At 45.9% G+C, this 20,249-nt stretch overlaps 1 protein-coding gene across 1 annotated transcript in view; it reads right to left on the bottom strand.

Annotated features, from left to right (window-relative positions):
* LOC138680896 (uncharacterized) overlaps positions 1-20,249 on the bottom strand; it is a 36,564-nt gene that overhangs the window by 10,953 nt on the left and 5,362 nt on the right. Inside the window, exons 8-10 of the mRNA XM_069768110.1 lie at positions 19,521-19,656; positions 14,076-14,182; positions 11,432-11,547 (exon numbers count right to left, since the gene is read on the bottom strand). Of these exons, the coding sequence (XP_069624211.1) occupies positions 11,432-11,547; positions 14,076-14,182; positions 19,521-19,656 (359 nt within the window). The remainder of the gene's footprint in view (positions 1-11,431; positions 11,548-14,075; positions 14,183-19,520; positions 19,657-20,249) is intronic.

Below are 20,249 nucleotides of genomic sequence, written 5' to 3'. Positions count from 1 at the left end.
AGAACATCGTTGGGTACAGCCGGGACCAGCTGCTTCGAAAGCATCACCAAACCAGGGATTCAAGCTTCAGGAGGCTAATTTGCATATTCCAGGTGCCTTCTAGGAGAAGCGAAGTCTCCCTAAGCTAGAACATCGTTGGGTACAGCCGGGACCAGCTGCTTCGAAAGCATCACCAAACCAGGGATTCAAGCTTCAGGAGGCTAATTTGCATATTCCAGGTGCCTTCTGGGAGAAGCGAAGTCTCCCTAAGCTAGAACATCGTTGGGTACAGCCGGGACCAGCTGCTTCGAAAGCATCACCAAACCAGGGATTCAAGCTTCAGGAGGCTAATTTGCATATTCCAGGTGCCTTCTGGGAGAAGCGAAGTCTCCCTAAGCTAGAACATCGTTGGGTACAGCCGGGACCAGCTGCTTCGAAAGCATCACCAAACCAGGGATTCAAGCTTCAGGAGGCTAATTTGCATATTCCAGGTGCCTTCTGGGAGAAGCGAAGTCTCCCTAAGCTAGAACATCGTTGGGTACAGCCGGGACCAGCTGCTTCGAAAGCATCACCAAACCAGGGATTCAAGCTTCAGGAGGCTAATTTGCATATTCCAGGTGCCTTCTGGGAGAAGCGAAGTCTCCCTAAGCTAGAACATCGTTGGGTACAGCCGGGACCAGCTGCTTCGAAAGCATCACCAAACCAGGGATTCAAGCTTCAGGAGGCTAATTTGCATATTCCAGGTGCCTTCTGGGAGAAGCGAAGTCTCCCTAAGCTAGAACATCGTTGGGTACAGCCGGGACCAGCTGCTTCGAAAGCATCACCAAACCAGGGATTCAAGCTTCAGGAGGCTAATTTGCATATTCCAGGTGCCTTCTGGGAGAAGCGAAGTCTCCCTAAGCTAGAACATCGTTGGGTACAGCCGGGACCAGCTGCTTCGAAAGCATCACCAAACCAGGGATTCAAGCTTCAGGAGGCTAATTTGCATATTCCAGGTGCCTTCTGGGAGAAGCGAAGTCTCCCTAAGCTAGAACATCGTTGGGTACAGCCGGGACCAGCTGCTTCGAAAGCATCACCAAACCAGGGATTCAAGCTTCAGGAGGCTAATTTGCATATTCCAGGTGCCTTCTGGGAGAAGCGAAGTCTCCCTAAGCTAGAACATCGTTGGGTACAGCCGGGACCAGCTGCTTCGAAAGCATCACCAAACCAGGGATTCAAGCTTCAGGAGGCTAATTTGCATATTCCAGGTGCCTTCTGGGAGAAGCGAAGTCTCCCTAAGCTAGAAGATCGTTGGGTACAGCCGGGACCAGCTGCTTCGAAAGCATCACCAAACCAGGGATTCAAGCTTCAGGAGGCTAATTTGCATATTCCAGGTGCCTTCTGGGAGAAGCGAAGTCTCCCTAAGCTAGAAGATCGTTGGGTACAGCCGGGACCAGCTGCTTCGAAAGCATCACCAAACCAGGGATTCAAGCTTCAGGAGGCTAATTTGCATATTCCAGGTGCCTTCTGGGAGAAGCGAAGTCTCCCTAAGCTAGAAGATCGTTGGGTACAGCCGGGACCAGCTGCTTCGAAAGCATCACCAAACCAGGGATTCAAGCTTCAGGAGGCTAATTTGCATATTCCAGGTGCCTTCTGGGAGAAGCGAAGTCTCCCTAAGCTAGAAGATCGTTGGGTACAGCCGGGACCAGCTGCTTCGAAAGCATCACCAAACCAGGGATTCAAGCTTCAGGAGGCTAATTTGCATATTCCAGGTGCCTTCTGGGAGAAGCGAAGTCTCCCTAAGCTAGAAGATCGTTGGGTACAGCCGGGACCAGCTGCTTCGAAAGCATCACCAAACCAGGGATTCAAGCTTCAGGAGGCTAATTTGCATATTCCAGGTGCCTTCTGGGAGAAGCGAAGTCTCCCTAAGCTAGAAGATCGTTGGGTACAGCCGGGACCAGCTGCTTCGAAAGCATCACCAAACCAGGGATTCAAGCTTCAGGAGGCTAATTTGCATATTCCAGGTGCCTTCTGGGAGAAGCGAAGTCTCCCTAAGCTAGAAGATCGTTGGGTACAGCCGGGACCAGCTGCTTCGAAAGCATCACCAAACCAGGGATTCAAGCTTCAGGAGGCTAATTTGCATATTCCAGGTGCCTTCTGGGAGAAGCGAAGTCTCCCTAAGCTAGAAGATCGTTGGGTACAGCCGGGACCAGCTGCTTCGAAAGCATCACCAAACCAGGGATTCAAGCTTCAGGAGGCTAATTTGCATATTCCAGGTGCCTTCTGGGAGAAGCGAAGTCTCCCTAAGCTAGAAGATCGTTGGGTACAGCCGGGACCAGCTGCTTCGAAAGCATCACCAAACCAGGGATTCAAGCTTCAGGAGGCTAATTTGCATATTCCAGGTGCCTTCTGGGAGAAGCGAAGTCTCCCTAAGCTAGAAGATCGTTGGGTACAGCCGGGACCAGCTGCTTCGAAAGCATCACCAAACCAGGGATTCAAGCTTCAGGAGGCTAATTTGCATATTCCAGGTGCCTTCTGGGAGAAGCGAAGTCTCCCTAAGCTAGAAGATCGTTGGGTACAGCCGGGACCAGCTGCTTCGAAAGCATCACCAAACCAGGGATTCAAGCTTCAGGAGGCTAATTTGCATATTCCAGGTGCCTTCTGGGAGAAGCGAAGTCTCCCTAAGCTAGAAGATCGTTGGGTACAGCCGGGACCAGCTGCTTCGAAAGCATCACCAAACCAGGGATTCAAGCTTCAGGAGGCTAATTTGCATATTCCAGGTGCCTTCTGGGAGAAGCGAAGTCTCCCTAAGCTAGAAGATCGTTGGGTACAGCCGGGACCAGCTGCTTCGAAAGCATCACCAAACCAGGGATTCAAGCTTCAGGAGGCTAATTTGCATATTCCAGGTGCCTTCTGGGAGAAGCGAAGTCTCCCTAAGCTAGAAGATCGTTGGGTACAGCCGGGACCAGCTGCTTCGAAAGCATCACCAAACCAGGGATTCAAGCTTCAGGAGGCTAATTTGCATATTCCAGGTGCCTTCTGGGAGAAGCGAAGTCTCCCTAAGCTAGAAGATCGTTGGGTACAGCCGGGACCAGCTGCTTCGAAAGCATCACCAAACCAGGGATTCAAGCTTCAGGAGGCTAATTTGCATATTCCAGGTGCCTTCTGGGAGAAGCGAAGTCTCCCTAAGCTAGAAGATCGTTGGGTACAGCCGGGACCAGCTGCTTCGAAAGCATCACCAAACCAGGGATTCAAGCTTCAGGAGGCTAATTTGCATATTCCAGGTGCCTTCTGGGAGAAGCGAAGTCTCCCTAAGCTAGAAGATCGTTGGGTACAGCCGGGACCAGCTGCTTCGAAAGCATCACCAAACCAGGGATTCAAGCTTCAGGAGGCTAATTTGCATATTCCAGGTGCCTTCTGGGAGAAGCGAAGTCTCCCTAAGCTAGAAGATCGTTGGGTACAGCCGGGACCAGCTGCTTCGAAAGCATCACCAAACCAGGGATTCAAGCTTCAGGAGGCTAATTTGCATATTCCAGGTGCCTTCTGGGAGAAGCGAAGTCTCCCTAAGCTAGAAGATCGTTGGGTACAGCCGGGACCAGCTGCTTCGAAAGCATCACCAAACCAGGGATTCAAGCTTCAGGAGGCTAATTTGCATATTCCAGGTGCCTTCTGGGAGAAGCGAAGTCTCCCTAAGCTAGAAGATCGTTGGGTACAGCCGGGACCAGCTGCTTCGAAAGCATCACCAAACCAGGGATTCAAGCTTCAGGAGGCTAATTTGCATATTCCAGGTGCCTTCTGGGAGAAGCGAAGTCTCCCTAAGCTAGAAGATCGTTGGGTACAGCCGGGACCAGCTGCTTCGAAAGCATCACCAAACCAGGGATTCAAGCTTCAGGAGGCTAATTTGCATATTCCAGGTGCCTTCTGGGAGAAGCGAAGTCTCCCTAAGCTAGAAGATCGTTGGGTACAGCCGGGACCAGCTGCTTCGAAAGCATCACCAAACCAGGGATTCAAGCTTCAGGAGGCTAATTTGCATATTCCAGGTGCCTTCTGGGAGAAGCGAAGTCTCCCTAAGCTAGAAGATCGTTGGGTACAGCCGGGACCAGCTGCTTCGAAAGCATCACCAAACCAGGGATTCAAGCTTCAGGAGGCTAATTTGCATATTCCAGGTGCCTTCTGGGAGAAGCGAAGTCTCCCTAAGCTAGAAGATCGTTGGGTACAGCCGGGACCAGCTGCTTCGAAAGCATCACCAAACCAGGGATTCAAGCTTCAGGAGGCTAATTTGCATATTCCAGGTGCCTTCTGGGAGAAGCGAAGTCTCCCTAAGCTAGAAGATCGTTGGGTACAGCCGGGACCAGCTGCTTCGAAAGCATCACCAAACCAGGGATTCAAGCTTCAGGAGGCTAATTTGCATATTCCAGGTGCCTTCTGGGAGAAGCGAAGTCTCCCTAAGCTAGAAGATCGTTGGGTACAGCCGGGACCAGCTGCTTCGAAAGCATCACCAAACCAGGGATTCAAGCTTCAGGAGGCTAATTTGCATATTCCAGGTGCCTTCTGGGAGAAGCGAAGTCTCCCTAAGCTAGAAGATCGTTGGGTACAGCCGGGACCAGCTGCTTCGAAAGCATCACCAAACCGCGCGCCGTAATTTTTGCCTGTAGGACATTATCGCAAGAGAGCTTGGCTGAGTAGATTACACAACAAGGAAAACACACAGCAAGTCAGCAGGATCTAGGAGCAACATGGCAGATGTGACAACCTACATGGTGAGCTGCAGCATGTGCTACATGTTCACAGATCGACCAGAAGAAGAATCCAATTTCACCTGTCAGAAGTGTAGACTAGTGGCCCTTTTAGAAGAAAAGGTGCGGGGTCTGGAAGAAAGAATAGCAACTTTGAAACTCATCAAAGAGAATGAAGACTTTCTAGACAGAACAGAAGCATCTCTACTGGTCACAGAAGGTGCAAAAAGTGTCAGAGAACCTCCAAAAGCAGATGAGTGGAAGCATGTGACCAAAAGAAGCAAGAAGACCATGGAGAAATCACCAACCACACAACTGAAGAACCGATATCAAATCTTTGTAGAGGATGAAGATGGCACACCTAAGAATGAAGCAATACCAGCAAGCAAAAAAGAAAAGGGCACACAGCAACAAGTGACAGCAAAAAGTACAGCCAAGAAGCAACGAAGAGTGGTGGTGGTGGGAGACTCACTACTGAGAGGCACCGAAGCAGCCATCTGCAGACCGGACATAACTGCAAGAGAAGTATGCTGCCTTCCAGGTGCGATGATCAAGGATGTGACCGATAGGATACCAAAGCTCTTCAGCTCCAAGGACGTCCACCCATTTCTTCTGATACATGTTGGCACCAATGACACGGCAAGGAAGGACCTACCGACAATCTGCAAGGACTTTGAAGAGTTGGGGAAGAAAGTAAAGGAACTGGATGCACAGGTAGTTTTTTCTTCTATCCTTCCAGTAGACGGGCATGGCACCAGGAGATGGAACAGGATCCTTGATGCAAACAACTGGCTAAGACGATGGTGCAGACAACAAGGATTTGGATTCCTGGACCACGGTGTGAATTACTGGTATGATGGACTCCTCGCCAGAGACGGACTACACCTCAACAAACCTGGGAAACACACATTCGCCAGAAGACTCGCTACACTCATCAGGAGGGCGTTAAACTAGAAGAAGAGGGGACGGGAAGAAAAACATTAGACTCGAACAAAGACGACCCAGGAAAACATACTCAGAAGGGAGGTAAGAACATTTCTAAAACAATCCACAGCGAGGAGATTGGAACAAAACAAAATCCTCTAAACTGCATGCTCGCAAACGCCAGAAGCCTGACAAACAAGATGGAAGAACTAGAAGCAGAAATATCTACAGGTAACTTTGACATAGTGGGAATAACCGAGACATGGTTAGATGAAAGCTATGACTGGGCAGTTAACTTACAGGGTTACAGTCTGTTTAGAAAGGATCGTAAAAATCGGAGAGGAGGAGGGGTTTGTCTCTATGTAAAGTCTTGTCTAAAGTCCACTTTAAGGGAGGATATTAGCCAAGGGAATGAGGATGTCGAGTCCATATGGGTTGAAATTCATGGAGGGAAAAATGGTAACAAAATTCTCATTGGGGTCTGTTACAAACCCCCAAATATAACAGAAAGCATGGAAAGTCTACTTCTAAAGCAGATAGATGAAGCTGCAACCCATAATGAGGTCCTGGTTATGGGGGACTTTAACTACCCGGATATTAACTGGGAAACAGAAACCTGTGAAACCCATAAAGGCAACAGGTTTCTGCTAATAACCAAGAAAAATTATCTTTCACAATTGGTGCAGAATCCAACCAGAGGAGCAGCACTTTTAGACCTAATACTATCTAATAGACCTGACAGAATAACAAATCTGCAGGTGGTTGGGCATTTAGGAAATAGCGACCACAATATTGTGCAGTTTCACCTGTCTTTCACTAGGGGGACTTGTCAGGGAGTCACAAAAACATTGAACTTTAGGAAGGCAAAGTTTGAACAGCTTAGAGATGCCCTTAATCTGGTAGACTGGGACAATATCCTAAGAAATGAGAATACAGATAATAAATGGGAAATGTTTAAGAACATCCTAAATAGGCAGTGTAAGCGGTTTATACCTTGTGGGAATAAAAGGACTAGAAATAGGAAAAACCCAATGTGGCTAAACAAAGAAGTAAGACAGGCAATTAACAGTAAAAAGAAAGCATTTGCACTACTAAAGCAGGATGGCACCATTGAAGCTCTAAAAAACTATAGGGAGAAAAATACTTTACCTAAAAAACTAATTAAAGCTGCCAAAAAGGAAACAGAGAAGCACATTGCTAAGGAGAGTAAAACTAATCCCAAACTGTTCTTCAACTATATCAATAGTAAAAGAATAAAAACTGAAAATGTAGGCCCCTTAAAAAATAGTGAGGAAAGAATGGTTGTAGATGACGAGGAAAAAGCTAACATATTAAACACCTTCTTCTCCACGGTATTCACGGTGGAAAATGAAATGCTAGGTGAAATCCCAAGAAACAATGAAAACCCTATATTAAGGGTCACCATTCTAACCCAAGAAGAGGTGCGAAACCGGCTAAATAAGATTAAAATAGATAAATCTCCGGGTCCGGATGGCATACACCCACGAGTACTAAGAGAACTAAGTAATGTAATAGATAAACCATTATTTCTTATTTTTAGTGACTCTATAGCGACAGGGTCTGTTCCGCAGGACTGGCGCATAGCAAATGTGGTGCCAATATTCAAAAAGGGCTCTAAAAGTGAACCTGGAAATTATAGGCCAGTAAGTCTAACCTCTATTGTTGGTAAAATATTTGAAGGGTTTCTGAGGGATGTTATTCTGGATTATCTCAATGAGAATAACTGTTTAACTCCATATCAGCATGGGTTTATGAGAAATCGCTCCTGTCAAACCAATCTAATCAGTTTTTATGAAGAGGTAAGCTATAGACTGGACCACGGTGAGTCATTGGACGTGGTATATCTCGATTTTTCCAAAGCGTTTGATACCGTGCCGCACAAGAGGTTGGTACACAAAATGAGAATGCTTGGTCTGGGGGAAAATGTGTGTAAATGGGTTAGTAACTGGCTTAGTGATAGAAAGCAGAGGGTGGTTATAAATGGTATAGTCTCTAACTGGGTCGCTGTGACCAGTGGGGTACCGCAGGGGTCAGTATTGGGACCTGTTCTCTTCAACATATTCATTAATGATCTGGTAGAAGGTTTACACAGTAAAATATCGATATTTGCAGATGATACAAAACTATGTAAAGCAGTTAATACAAGAGAAGATAGTATTCTGCTACAGATGGATCTGGATAAGTTGGAAACTTGGGCTGAAAGGTGGCAGATGAGGTTTAACAATGATAAATGTAAGGTTATACACATGGGAAGAGGGAATCAATATCACCATTACACACTGAACGGGAAACCACTGGGTAAATCTGACAGGGAGAAGGACTTGGGGATCCTAGTTAATGATAAACTTACCTGGAGCAGCCAGTGCCAGGCAGCAGCTGCCAAGGCAAACAGGATCATGGGGTGCATTAAAAGAGGTCTGGATACACATGATGAGAGCATTATACTGCCTCTGTACAAATCCCTAGTTAGACCGCACATGGAGTACTGTGTCCAGTTTTGGGCACCGGTGCTCAGGAAGGATATAATGGAACTAGAGAGAGTACAAAGGAGTGCAACAAAATTAATAAAGGGGATGGGAGAACTACAATACCCAGATAGATTAGCGAAATTAGGATTATTTAGTCTAGAAAAAAGACGACTGAGGGGCGATCTAATAACCATGTATAAGTATATAAGGGGACAATACAAATATCTCGCTGAGGATCTGTTTATACCAAGGAAGGTGACGGGCACAAGGGGGCATTCTTTGCGTCTGGAGGAGAGAAGGTTTTTCCACCAACATAGAAGAGGATTCCTTACTGTTAGGGCAGTGAGAATCTGGAATTGCTTGCCTGAGGAGGTGGTGATGGCGAACTCAGTCGAGGGGTTCAAGAGAGGCCTGGATGTCTTCCTGGAGCAGAACAATATTGTATCATACAATTAGGTTCTGTAGAAGGACGTAGATCTGGGGATTTATTATGATGGAATATAGGCTGAACTGGATGGACAAATGTCTTTTTTCGGCCTTACTAACTATGTTACTATGTTACTAGTGTTTTTGTGGTTTCATGGTCAAGGAATGTACGGATCCGGGAAATGTTTTTGAGTTGGAATCGGCAAGAGGAGGCAAGGGCTTGGATATGTGGCTTGAAAGAGAGGGTAGAGTCAAGGATCACCCGAGGCACCGAGCGTGCGGGACCGGGGAAAGTGAGCAGCGATTGACATTGATGGATAGGTCGGGTGGAGGGGTAGAGTGAGGTGGGGGAAAGATGATAAATTCTGTTTTGTCCATGTTCAGTTTTAGAAAATGAGCAGAAAAGAAGGATGAAATAGCAGACAGACATTGCGGGATTTTGGTCAGTAAGGAAGTGAGGTCGGGTCCAGAGATCTGCGTGTCATCAGCATAGAGATGATATTGTAAACCGTGGGATTCTATGAGCTGTCCCAGGCCGAAGGTGTAGATGGAGAAGAGTAGGGGTCCTAGAACTGAACCTTGGGGAACACCGATAGACAGGGGGTGAGATGAGGAGGTGGTGTGGGAGAGGGAGACACTGAATGTCCGATCTGTTAGATATGATGAGATCCAGGATAGGGCCAAGTCTGTGATGCCAAGAGATGAGAGGATCTGTAGCAGAAGGGAGTGGTCCACAGTGTCGAAGGCTGAAGACAAGTCCAGGAGGAGGAGGACAGAGTAGTGTCGCTTGCTCTTGGCGGTTAGTAGGTCGTTGGTCACTTTAGTTAGGGCAGTTTCTGTTGAGTGATGTGTTCGGAAGCCAGATTGTAACTGGTCAAAGAGGGAGCAGGAGGAGAGGTGGGAGGACAGTTCAAGATGGACATGCTGTTCCAGTAGTTTTGAGGCAAAAGGGAGAAGGGATATCGGGCGATAGCTGGACATGGAGGATGGGTCGAGGGAGGGTTTTTTGAGGATAGGTGTGATTGATGCATGTTTGAAGGATGAGGGGAAGACACCGTTTGTAAGTGAGAGGTTGAAGAGTTGTGTTAAGGTTGGGATGAAGACTTTTGTGAGGTTAGGGATGAGGTGGGATGGGAGCGGGTCAAGAGTGCAAGTGGTGAGATGTGATCTTGATAGAAGGAGGGAGAGCTGATCTGCTGTCATGGTGGAGAAGCTGGCTTTGGAACAGGGCTGAGTAGTCAAGAGGAGGGGCATTGGGGGCTGCGGGCCAAAGCTTTGTCTGATGTTATCTATCTTCTGCTTAAAGAAAGAGGCAAATTCTTCAGCTGAAATGATAGGGGAGGGAGGAGATGCTGGGGGATGGAGTAGAGAATTGAAAGTGTTGAAGAGCTGTTTAGGGTTGTGCGACAGGGAGGATATGAGAGATGAGAAGTAAGTTTGTTTTGCGGCAGTGAGCGCGGACTTGAAGCTGGCGAGGGACTGCTTGTATGCAGTGAAGTGCTCAGCAGAACAAGATCTCTTCCATCGCCGTTCAGCGATGCTGGAAGCCCGTCTCAGTTCTTTGGCCAGGCTGGTTAGCCAGGGCTGCCTGTTGATTCTACGAGTTTTGCTATGCATGAGTGGGGCGGCCGAATCAAGTGTTGCTGTTATTGTGGTGTTATAAAAAGAGGCAGCAGCGTCTGTGCCATGGAAGGAAGCTATGTTTGTAAGAGGGAGAAGGGACTCAGACAGTGATTGTAAATTGAGGTGTTTGAGATTTCTGCGAGGGTGAGTGAGTTTGTGGAGTGGAGGTTGTGCGCTAGGAGGGGAGAGAGAAGAAAATGTCAGTAGGTTGTGGTCAGACAGAGGGAGGGGTGAGTTGGTGAGATTAGTAAGGGAACAAAGGCGGGTGAAGATGAGGTCCAGTGTGTGGCCATCTTTATGGGTGGCTTCAGATGACCATTGAGTGAGACCAAAAGAGACAGTGAGCGAAAAAAGAATCCTGACCATGTGCACATAGCATAGGATTTTGCATAGGATTCAGCTACCTCCAACTGCAGAAATTTGGGATTATCCTGAAAAACCTCTTTAATAGTCCTGTTATTGCAACTTGTGCAGAAAAAAAAAGATTGCTCAGGAGTCGGGTAAATTTTAGAGTATGGTCACACAGGTTCAATACACAGTGGATTTTCATTCCAGAAATCCATTGTTTTACACTTACAAGCGTTGTGGATGAGATTTGGTAACGTCTGATCCAAATGTTACAGAGAAAATCCACAGTGTAATCTGAGACATGTGTAATGTTACCAATTGTGGTGGAGCGGTTCACTCGGCTGACACGGAGGCAAGCATCGGAACGCTGTCTCTTTTCAGTCCTTTACTGGTTTATTATATACATGCGGCATAAACCACGGTGATGTAAAAATAAACACAGCTCTTAGGGCAAAATAGGAAAACAAAACAAAATGGTATAACACACTCCATACATCTGCGGGAAATCCGCCCACTCCGGAGAAATCACCATCCAAAGGTTCAGTTTTCCTTCACTGGACACAACGCACTGGAGCTCCACTCTCCAGACCTACCGAATCCTGAATGCCTCTGGAGGCCGACTATTTAAGCCCCAGACCACACCGTGGCGTGGAGATAAGGTCGACAACCTCCCACCCGCTCCATGGTTGTCTACAAAAACCCAGCCCTTAAACAAATTGGCTGCTTAACTCCTCTTAACACTTAGCGTGCTGTAGCAAAACTTCTGGGTTTTAAATCACTGAAGCCAAAATTAAACCTGATCAGATACCGTAACAATCTGGGATTTAATAGTTCTGATATGAGATACGTAAAATATGTCCTACTACATAATGATAAGTAAACTCTATTAATTATTTCAGCTTTATTATTAGAAAATTATACAGTTACCTTTCTTCTTCTTTTCTTCTTTGAGGTCTTCATCTTCCCGCTCTGTTTTAGGATGGCTTTAAATGTAACTGGTGATATCTGAGCTGTTACTTTAATTTTCAAGCGTGGTAGTTTTCCTGATGGGATGGTGGAACAGAAACCTTTATGTGTCACTTCTGGTTTGTGTCATTAAACTGCAGTTTATGGAAGACATTACATGGATTATTCGCCTTTTTTCTGTCTTCAAAAAGGGCCCAACATGGTCTAAAAAATATATACAGTTGAAACTTGAAGTTTACATACACTATATAAAAAGATACATCTGCATGTTTTTCTCAATATCTGACATGAAATCAGAATAAACCTTTCCCGTTTAAAGTCAATTAGAATTACCATCATTATTAATATTTTCCAAATGCCAGAATAATGAGAGAGAGAATGTTTAAGGCATTTTTATTACATGCTGCAAAGTGAAAACTTTACATACACTAACATTACTATGCCTTAAAACAATTCTGGACTGCCTATATGATGATGTCATGTGTTTGGAAGCTTCTGTTTTTTTGGCAACATCTGAGTTAATTAGAGAAACACCTGTGGATGTATTTTAATGCACACCTGAAACACACTGCTTTGTGTAATATCATGGGAAAGTCTAAAGAAATCAGCCAATATATCAGAAAGAGAATTGTGAACCTGCATTTTCAAGATACCTGAAGGTGCCTCGATAATCTGTACAATTATACGCAAGAACAAACAAGATGGGAATGTCCAGCCATCAGAACGCCCAGGAAGAAATCAGGTTCTGTGTCGTAGAAATGAACGTGCTTTGGTCCGACATGTGTATGTCACCCCAAGGACAAAATCAAAAGACCTTGTGAAGATGATGGCGGAAGCTGGTAAGATTGTGCCAATATCCACAGTGAAAAGAGTACTGTATCAACATAAGGTGAAAGACCACTCTGCCAGGAAGACACAATTACTCCAAAAGAAACATCAAAAGCCAGATTAATGTTTGCAAATGCACACAGGAACAAATACCTTAATGTTTGGAGAAATGTCCTGGGGTCTAATGAAACTTGAACTTTTTGGGCATAATGAACGTCATTATGTTTGGAGGAAAAATGGAGAAACTTACAAGCCTAAGGGTACCGTCACATTAAGCGACGCTGCAGCGATATAGACAACGATGCCGATCGCTGCAGCGTCGCTGTGTGGTCGCTGGAGAGCTGTCACACAGACAGCTCTCCAGCGACCAACGATGCCGAGGTCCCCGGGTAACCAGGGGACGTCACCGCTGTGCTTTACGGCTGGCGCTCACAGTCAGTGCGGGAAGCTGACTGCGAGGGATGTGACAGACACCGGAATGTAAGTATGTACTGTTAGTGTTTTTTTTTTAGGTAACCAGGGTAAATATCGGGTTAGTAAGCGCAGCCCTGCGCTTAGTAACCCGATGTTTACCCTGGTTACAAGTGAAGACATCGCTGAATTGGCGTCACACACGCCGATCCAGCGATGACAGCGGGTGATCCAGCGACGAAATAAAGTTCTGGCCTTCTAGCTCCGACCAGCAATCTCACAGCAGGATCCTGATCGCTGCTGTGTGTCAAACACAACGATATCACTATCCAGGACGCTGCAATGTCACGGATCGCTATCGTTATCGTTCTAAAGTCGCTCAGTGTGCAGGTACCTTTAGAACATCATCCCAACTGTGAAACACACATGTTGTGAGGTTGTTTTGCTGCACGAGAGACTGGTGCACTTCACAAAATAGATGTCATTATGAGAAAAGAAGATTATGTGGCAATACTGAAGCAACATCTCAAGACATCAGCCAGGAAGTTAAAGCTTGGACAGAAATGGGTCTTACAAATGGACAATGACCCGAAGCATACAGCCAAAATGATAACAATAATAATGTGGCTGAAGGATAACAAAGTTAATGTTTTGGAGTGGCCATCACAAACCCCTTATCTCAATCCTATTGAAAATTTATGAGCAAAGCTGAAAAGGCCGGTGCGAGCAAGGCGACCTACAAACCTGGATCAGTTACTCCAGTTTTCTCAGGAGGAAAGGGACCAAATTCCAACCAACTATTGTGACAATCTTGTTCAAGGATATCCCAAACGTTTGACCCAAGTTATTCAGTTTAAGGGCAATTTTACCAAATACTAATGAAATGTATGTAAACTTTTGACTTTGCCGTAAGTAATAAAATGCCTTAAAACATTCTCTGTCTCTCTCATTATCCTGGCATTGGACAAATATTAATAATTATGGTAATCCTAATTGACCTTAAACGGTAAGGGTTTATTCTGATTTCATGTCAGATATTGAGAAAAACATGCATATGTGTCTTTTTATATAGTGAATGTAACCTTCTAGTTCACAAGCTGTCATAAGTAGGACCTGCAGCCATTTATCATTTATGGTATATCCTTTTCTCTGGATTCAGAACCCGTTCTTGGGTTGCTAGGGGAAGTGGAGTTAAGTGAATCATCACGTAATTCTAGCTCCCCATACTTGAGCGCTAGTGTCAAGCTGGGAGGATGTAGGACTGTACCCATATGCTTGGAACATCTAATGCTTAATGATGAATCCTGCATTGATCAGGAGTTTGGACACAATGACCCTGGAGGTCCCTTTACTATGGAAGCCTTACCTTGATTTCTGTCTGTTAGAGCCTCCAGGATGTCCGTGGCTGGTAGTTCTCCAAGGCAGTTGTCATCAATGTCAAGTTCAGAAAGCTGCTCAGAATAGCGAATGAGACTAGAAAATATAAATGAACTTTGTTTAGAGACTGTGATTACTCTAATATATCTTAAATCAGAGCCAATATACATGGAATTCACTAATATCATCCCATACATAAACTTTTACATTTTAGTTGTGAAAGGACAGTTTTGTCTCTGCAAAGTTTTCCATGGATTCACTGATTTTGTGAACCTGTTGACTGACGACTGACATTAGAGATATTTCCCTTAATGACCGCCAATACGCCTTTTAACTGACCTGAGATATAAGAGAATAGCCTCCCCATACAGATGACAATCCAGCATCTGTCGGTTGTACACTATAGCTGACAACTTGCTGTACCAGCCACGATCAGTATTTGCACCATCTAAATCTGTTTAACCCCTTAGATGCTGCTGTCAATAGTGACTACATCATTATAAATGGTTAACAGTGTGTGGGGGCTTCTTCTTTGTCACAATTGGTGCCCTCAGATCATGATTTTGTTGTCCTGATGTTTGCCATGGCAATTCATGACCAAATAGTGGCCTTAGAGTCTGACGGCTGTAGTAATCTGTTTAGAAGTTAGCGGCATTTAGGTGGTAAAAATACACATTTTCATTTCTGTCATACCACTTTGCATTAATTCCTGTAAAGCACCTGAAGGGTTAATAAACTACCTGACAGCAGTTTTCAATATGTTTAGGGGTGCTGTTTTTAAAATGGTATCACGTTTGTGAGTTTCCCAATATATGAGACCCCTAAAGTGACTTCAAACATGGATAAGTCCCTAAAAAAATAAATTTTGTAAATTTCTTTGAAAAAATGAAAAATTGTTGCTACATTTTTAAACCTCCTAAAATGCTAACGAAATAAAGCAACATTTTACAAATGGTGCTGATGTAAAGCCGACATGTGGGAAATGTTATTTATTAATGGTTTGCTGTTGTATGACTATCCGGATTAAAGGGATAATCATTCAAATTTAGAAAATTGCTAATTTTTTTACATTTTTCTAAAATTTTTGATATTTTTTATAAATAAACACAAAAAATGTTGAACAAAATTTACCATTATCATAAAGTATAATGTGTCACGAAAAAACAATCTCAAAATCACTGGGATTTGTTGAAGCGTTGCAGAGTTATTACCACATAAAGTGACCCTGGTCAGATTTCAAAAATTTGGCTCGGTCACTAAGGGGTTAATCATTTCTCTCAGATACTTTGCTAAATCTCAGAGGCATTTCTGAATGAAAGGTTTTAAAATAGGGCTGTTGCATACAGATTTTATGTAATGTCACCTCAACGATTCAAGATTGGAAAATATTTCAGGATCATTCCTAGTAAATTACAGTGGTAGTGGAGGTATCAGTAATGGCTGGAGCCGGGCCGCCCAACCCCCACAGCAAGGCCTGAGCGGAGGCCAGCATGACAAGGGGTTGGAGGTGGGTTTTAGGGTGATTGGGAGGAGGGCCTAGGTATGGGGGGTAATATGGGATAGGTGGGGGTGGAGCCTGTCAGTTCCCGCTCTTCAAGACTCAGGAACAGACATCCCTCACCATGTCGGCGGTGGACCGTGTCTTGGAGAGCCTCAGGGCTGTAGCTGCTTCGCACCCTGATGGCTAGCTGGAGGCGCAGGTGGCGGCGATTATCGGCGGGAGTCAAGCGGCGGCAGTAGCGTCTCCGCTTGAGCTGCCGGCCCGGAGATGTAGGCCCCCAGAGAGACTGTCCCCAGATATGGCTCCCAGTGGCCCCCGCAGGCGCAGGAGCCCCTCCCGGGACCCTCCAGGCCGGGCGCCGGTGAGTAGCGGTGCCAGCAGGCCCCGGCCTGGGAGGAATCCTATTGCCGGGCGGGTCCCTTCGGCGGTGACGGGGCCTCAGCCTCGCGCTAGTAGGGGGCAGAGCCAGCACGCGCCGGGCAGCGTGGGAGGCGCAGCAGTGCGGGGGGCCGCAGCGGCGATGCTCCTGTCGCACAGCCTGTCCCTATGCAGTACAGCAGCGACGGAGCCAGCGGGGGGCGGACTGCCTGTGTCAGCCCAGAGACGCGCCGGTTCTGTCGCCGGGAGCTGGGCATTATCCGGCCCAGCTGGACAATTGCGGCGGCTCAGCAGCAGTGCCTGTTCGGGTGGCTGGAGCACAGTGGGCCTCGGCCGGAGGCTCAGGATCTTCCGGAGGCAGCATTACACCTCAGTCCCCAGCGGCGGCATTGGATTACTCGCAGGAGGCACAGCGATTGCAGCAGGTGTCGAGTCAGGAGGTCGGGCAGCAGGGACGTCTGGAGACCGGCGGATCGGCTGGAGGAGTCACAGCCTCCTCGCAGCCTGGTGAGTACATGTCCATGTCTACTCCATTTATGCAAAATGTTTTAGTACCGGTGGCTGGTGGTACGCTGGGTAGTATGGCTGGGGCGGAGGGGGCGAATGGTGCTGCCATTTCGGGGGGGGGCAGGGGTACAGCAGTTGCTACATAGCGTACAGGCGTTGTGGTCTAGGTTGGATAGGGGTTTAGTGGAGCAGAGGCAGTTAGCTGCTTGGGTAGCCCCTTGCGGGCCACCGGTTGGTGTTGTGGCGACAACTCAAGTGCAGGTGTCGCCTGTTTCGGTGTCGGTGCAGACGGAAGAGGAAAAGGAATGCAGGGTGCATCTTGATGATAGGGCTCACGGGGAAGTCTACGTTTGTTTTGAAGGCCCTTTGGGGGCCAATCTTAAGAAGGAAGTGAAAGAGAAAATAGGTAAAGATGAATATGTTGAAATTTTCTCGTTGCTTCCACTAGAGAAGTTTAATTTGCATAAGAGCAAAAAAGAAGAAAATAAGAAAGAGGATGAGGAGAAACAGAGATGGCGTCTGATACCGCAAACATTTTCAAACTGGCTGCACACCGGGGGGAATGACCTCGGGGTCCGCTCGTTCAGGGAATTAATAAGGACATTAAGCAGGATTTGCTGCGATTGTGGGTGTTGTATCCCGGCCTTACTGTTGTTTGGTCGGAAATCGTGCCGTGTTCTCGTTGGCGGAACATGCGATCTTGTGTTAAAATGAACAAGGCCAGGGTGAAGGTGAACAGGGCGGTATCGGCGTTTGTGTCGCGGAATGGGGGTGTGGCGGTGCGACATTTCGAGTTAGAAAAGGGTGAAGGTGGTTATTGGTTGGCGGATGGCGTGCATTTGAATGCGGTTGGTAGTGATCTGTGGGCTTTAGGCCTGCAGGAAGGTATCGAAAGGGCCATGGCTTTTCGTTTTGGGGGGGTCTCGGGCCTTTGAGGTGGTCATCGGCCCTCGTTGTGGCGGCTGGGGGGAGTCCTTGGAGTTGGTGGAAATTGGTTCTGGGGATCCATCGGCATATGGGTCCCCTGTTTTCAGAGTTTAACAGGTTTTGGATCTGGTAAATTGTGGTGGGGACTTTCGGCTGGGGTGGCCGAATCCCCGTGAAGTTTTCGTGAACAGTGAAACCCTTGGGGTTTATTGGTGCTCCTGAGCCAGGGTGGGAACGGCTGGGAGTAATTATGTGTTTACGGTTATGTTCACAGTTATGTTTGGGATATTCGCCAGATCCTTTGTAGCTTCAAGGACTCCTCTAGTTCAAGATAATATTTACATTGTGGTTAATTGTTATTTATTTATGTGTTAAATAAAAGGCTGGTGTGGCCAAATTATTCCAAAAGATAATTCTTGTCTTGTGTTTTGTGGGAATGGGTTTGGGGGAAGGTATCGGAGAAAAAGCGAGGTGATCCAAGGTAAGGGGGTCACCCGGTATACCTAGGGTCTCGACAATACCATTGTCATGTTAGGACACACCTGGTGAAGTGGAGTTGCCACGCCACAGGTCACATGAACCAAGTGTGAGGGCAACGGGCTATTCTGGATAGCAAGTAAGCAAACAAGCAGAGTAGGAAACAACAGAAGTCATGGAGTCAGGAGTGTAGTAAAGAGTTAGTGAAAAATTAAAAGGCAGGTCTGAACCAGGATGTAAATGAAGGTTGTATAAACTTCAGGACTTTTCAGGGATAATTACAGCATAATGTGAAAAGATAGCAGTTTGTAAAGCTTACAGCAGGCAAAGGGTTAAACAGCAGGTAGCAGTAGATGCAGATTACAAAAACCACAGTAATTCGCAGAGATGATTGCAACATAAATAGCATTCCATAATGCTTACAGCAGTTAATGAATTAACAACAGGTCTGAGGAGCAGTAAATGCAGATTGTATAAACTACAGGAATTCTCAGAGATGATTTCAGTTGAATATGAACAGTCTCTAGATAGATCGTTATGCTTACAGCAGATGATAGGTAAATCAGCAGGCCTGAGAATCATAAGATGCAAACTGCAGAGACATAGGAGCTTGTAGAGAATATTGCAGCAGAAAAAAATGGTTATTGGCAAACTGCAAATTAACAGTAACTGAACAAGGCAATCTTGCCTTGTGCAGGCGTGTACTACGGAGGACAGAGAATGAACTTCAATCCAATATTGCAGCCAGCATGCAACCAGCGGGTAAGGAAAGGGTGAATCAAACACCCGAAAACTCCGCCCATATGACCGAAAACCTGTCCCGCCAAATTCAGGTGACAGGTTCCTTTTAAAATACTTTGGATGATGATGTCAGTGAGGTATGCCAAGCTTGAAACCCAACATGTGGCAGTCATAGAGGAAGGGAGAGGAACCCCTGCCTTGGATTTGAGATAGGTGTGTAACGCTGCCATTCAAGATAGTATGAACAGTTCAATAAAGAGTGTCTCAAACTAAAGAAAGTGGCTCATAGTGCATTGTGCAATATAACCTGAAAATACTAAAAACAAATGAAAGGCAGTGGGGTAAGTGATAACAGAATGAGTTCAGAATGACAGTTGAGTTTCCTTTCTCAAAATAACATGTAATCCTCCAAGTCTTGGTTAAAGGTCCACCGAGCATCTGAGGTTATGTTCATGGTGACCCACCATAAGGCATCATAATTAATATAATTAATGGACAAATCCATGTCGTATCAAGGCCTTTTCAACTGTGATAATCACCCAATATTTGGTATAAACATGCGCTCCCTATAATTGGGCAATGTAAACATGTTGATCAAATGTCGAATGATCGATAATTTGATCGTTATTTGCTAATAAAGTCTTTTATGATGATATAGAAATCAAACTTTGTCAACAGCAGATCCCCTCATGCCCATAGGAGATGTGCTGTAATGCAAACTGTATAAGAGGGGTAGAAAACAGAATGACCATTGTATGGAAAAACTCACAATCATGGCCACATTTACAAGAAAGTCAACGAATGCTTGCCATATGGTTGAGTAGTGCTTGTGACGCGCACACTGATAATGATCAGATGAATGGTATTTATTTAGAAGTGTTCAGTAATAGGTTCCTCACTTACCTACTCAGTAACTGAGAAAACTCCAGCACCCCAGTCTCTCCTTCCTTGCCTCTTGCATCGATACCATTGTTAGCCAGGTTCAGTTTACTAACCCAGGGCCCCGGAAGTGGTACTGGTTTGTCCTTTTTCTTTCTTCCTGATCACATATAAATAACTTATGCATTCACATTATTACTAATAAGTTTAAAGATGTATACATGTGAAGAATGAAGAAAAAAAATTGAGTAGCCTTTCCATGGCCTCCGCATGGGAACATTTTACCAGCTGCATCAATCACATTTGCGCTAAAGTTAGCCGTATGACTGACGACAATGGAGATGAGAGATACATGGAACATAGATAGATGCGCTATAATAAGGCTGGCACTACAGTGATGGGCACTACAGCGAGTCTAGCATAATGAGGACTTCTATGAGGCTAGCCCCTTGAGTGCTACCATAAGTATTGTTTTTTTTCCATAAAAGTTTGATCAGAAAGGGTTTTTTGGAGTGTAAGTATCCATTGTTGTATTTTACATGTAAAGATACTTGTCAGAGGGTATTAGAGGGGCTTTCCGGTTTCGGAACATGTCTTTTTCCCAGCTGCAAGCTGCCCGAGTAGACATCACGAGCCACTGAGCTCACTTTTCGGCAGCAGACCTGTTGATGTACCATCAGCGTTGCAGACAATAACAGAACAATAACAGAGAAACCGGGACCAACAGCAGAGACTCAGTGCTGCTAGCTACAG

Source organism: Ranitomeya imitator, chromosome 5, assembly GCF_032444005.1.
Source record: "Ranitomeya imitator isolate aRanImi1 chromosome 5, aRanImi1.pri, whole genome shotgun sequence".
Lineage (NCBI taxonomy): Eukaryota > Metazoa > Chordata > Amphibia > Anura > Dendrobatidae > Ranitomeya > Ranitomeya imitator.
Note: the sequence above shows the minus strand (reverse complement) of the source record. Positions and strands in the feature narration are given on the sequence as shown.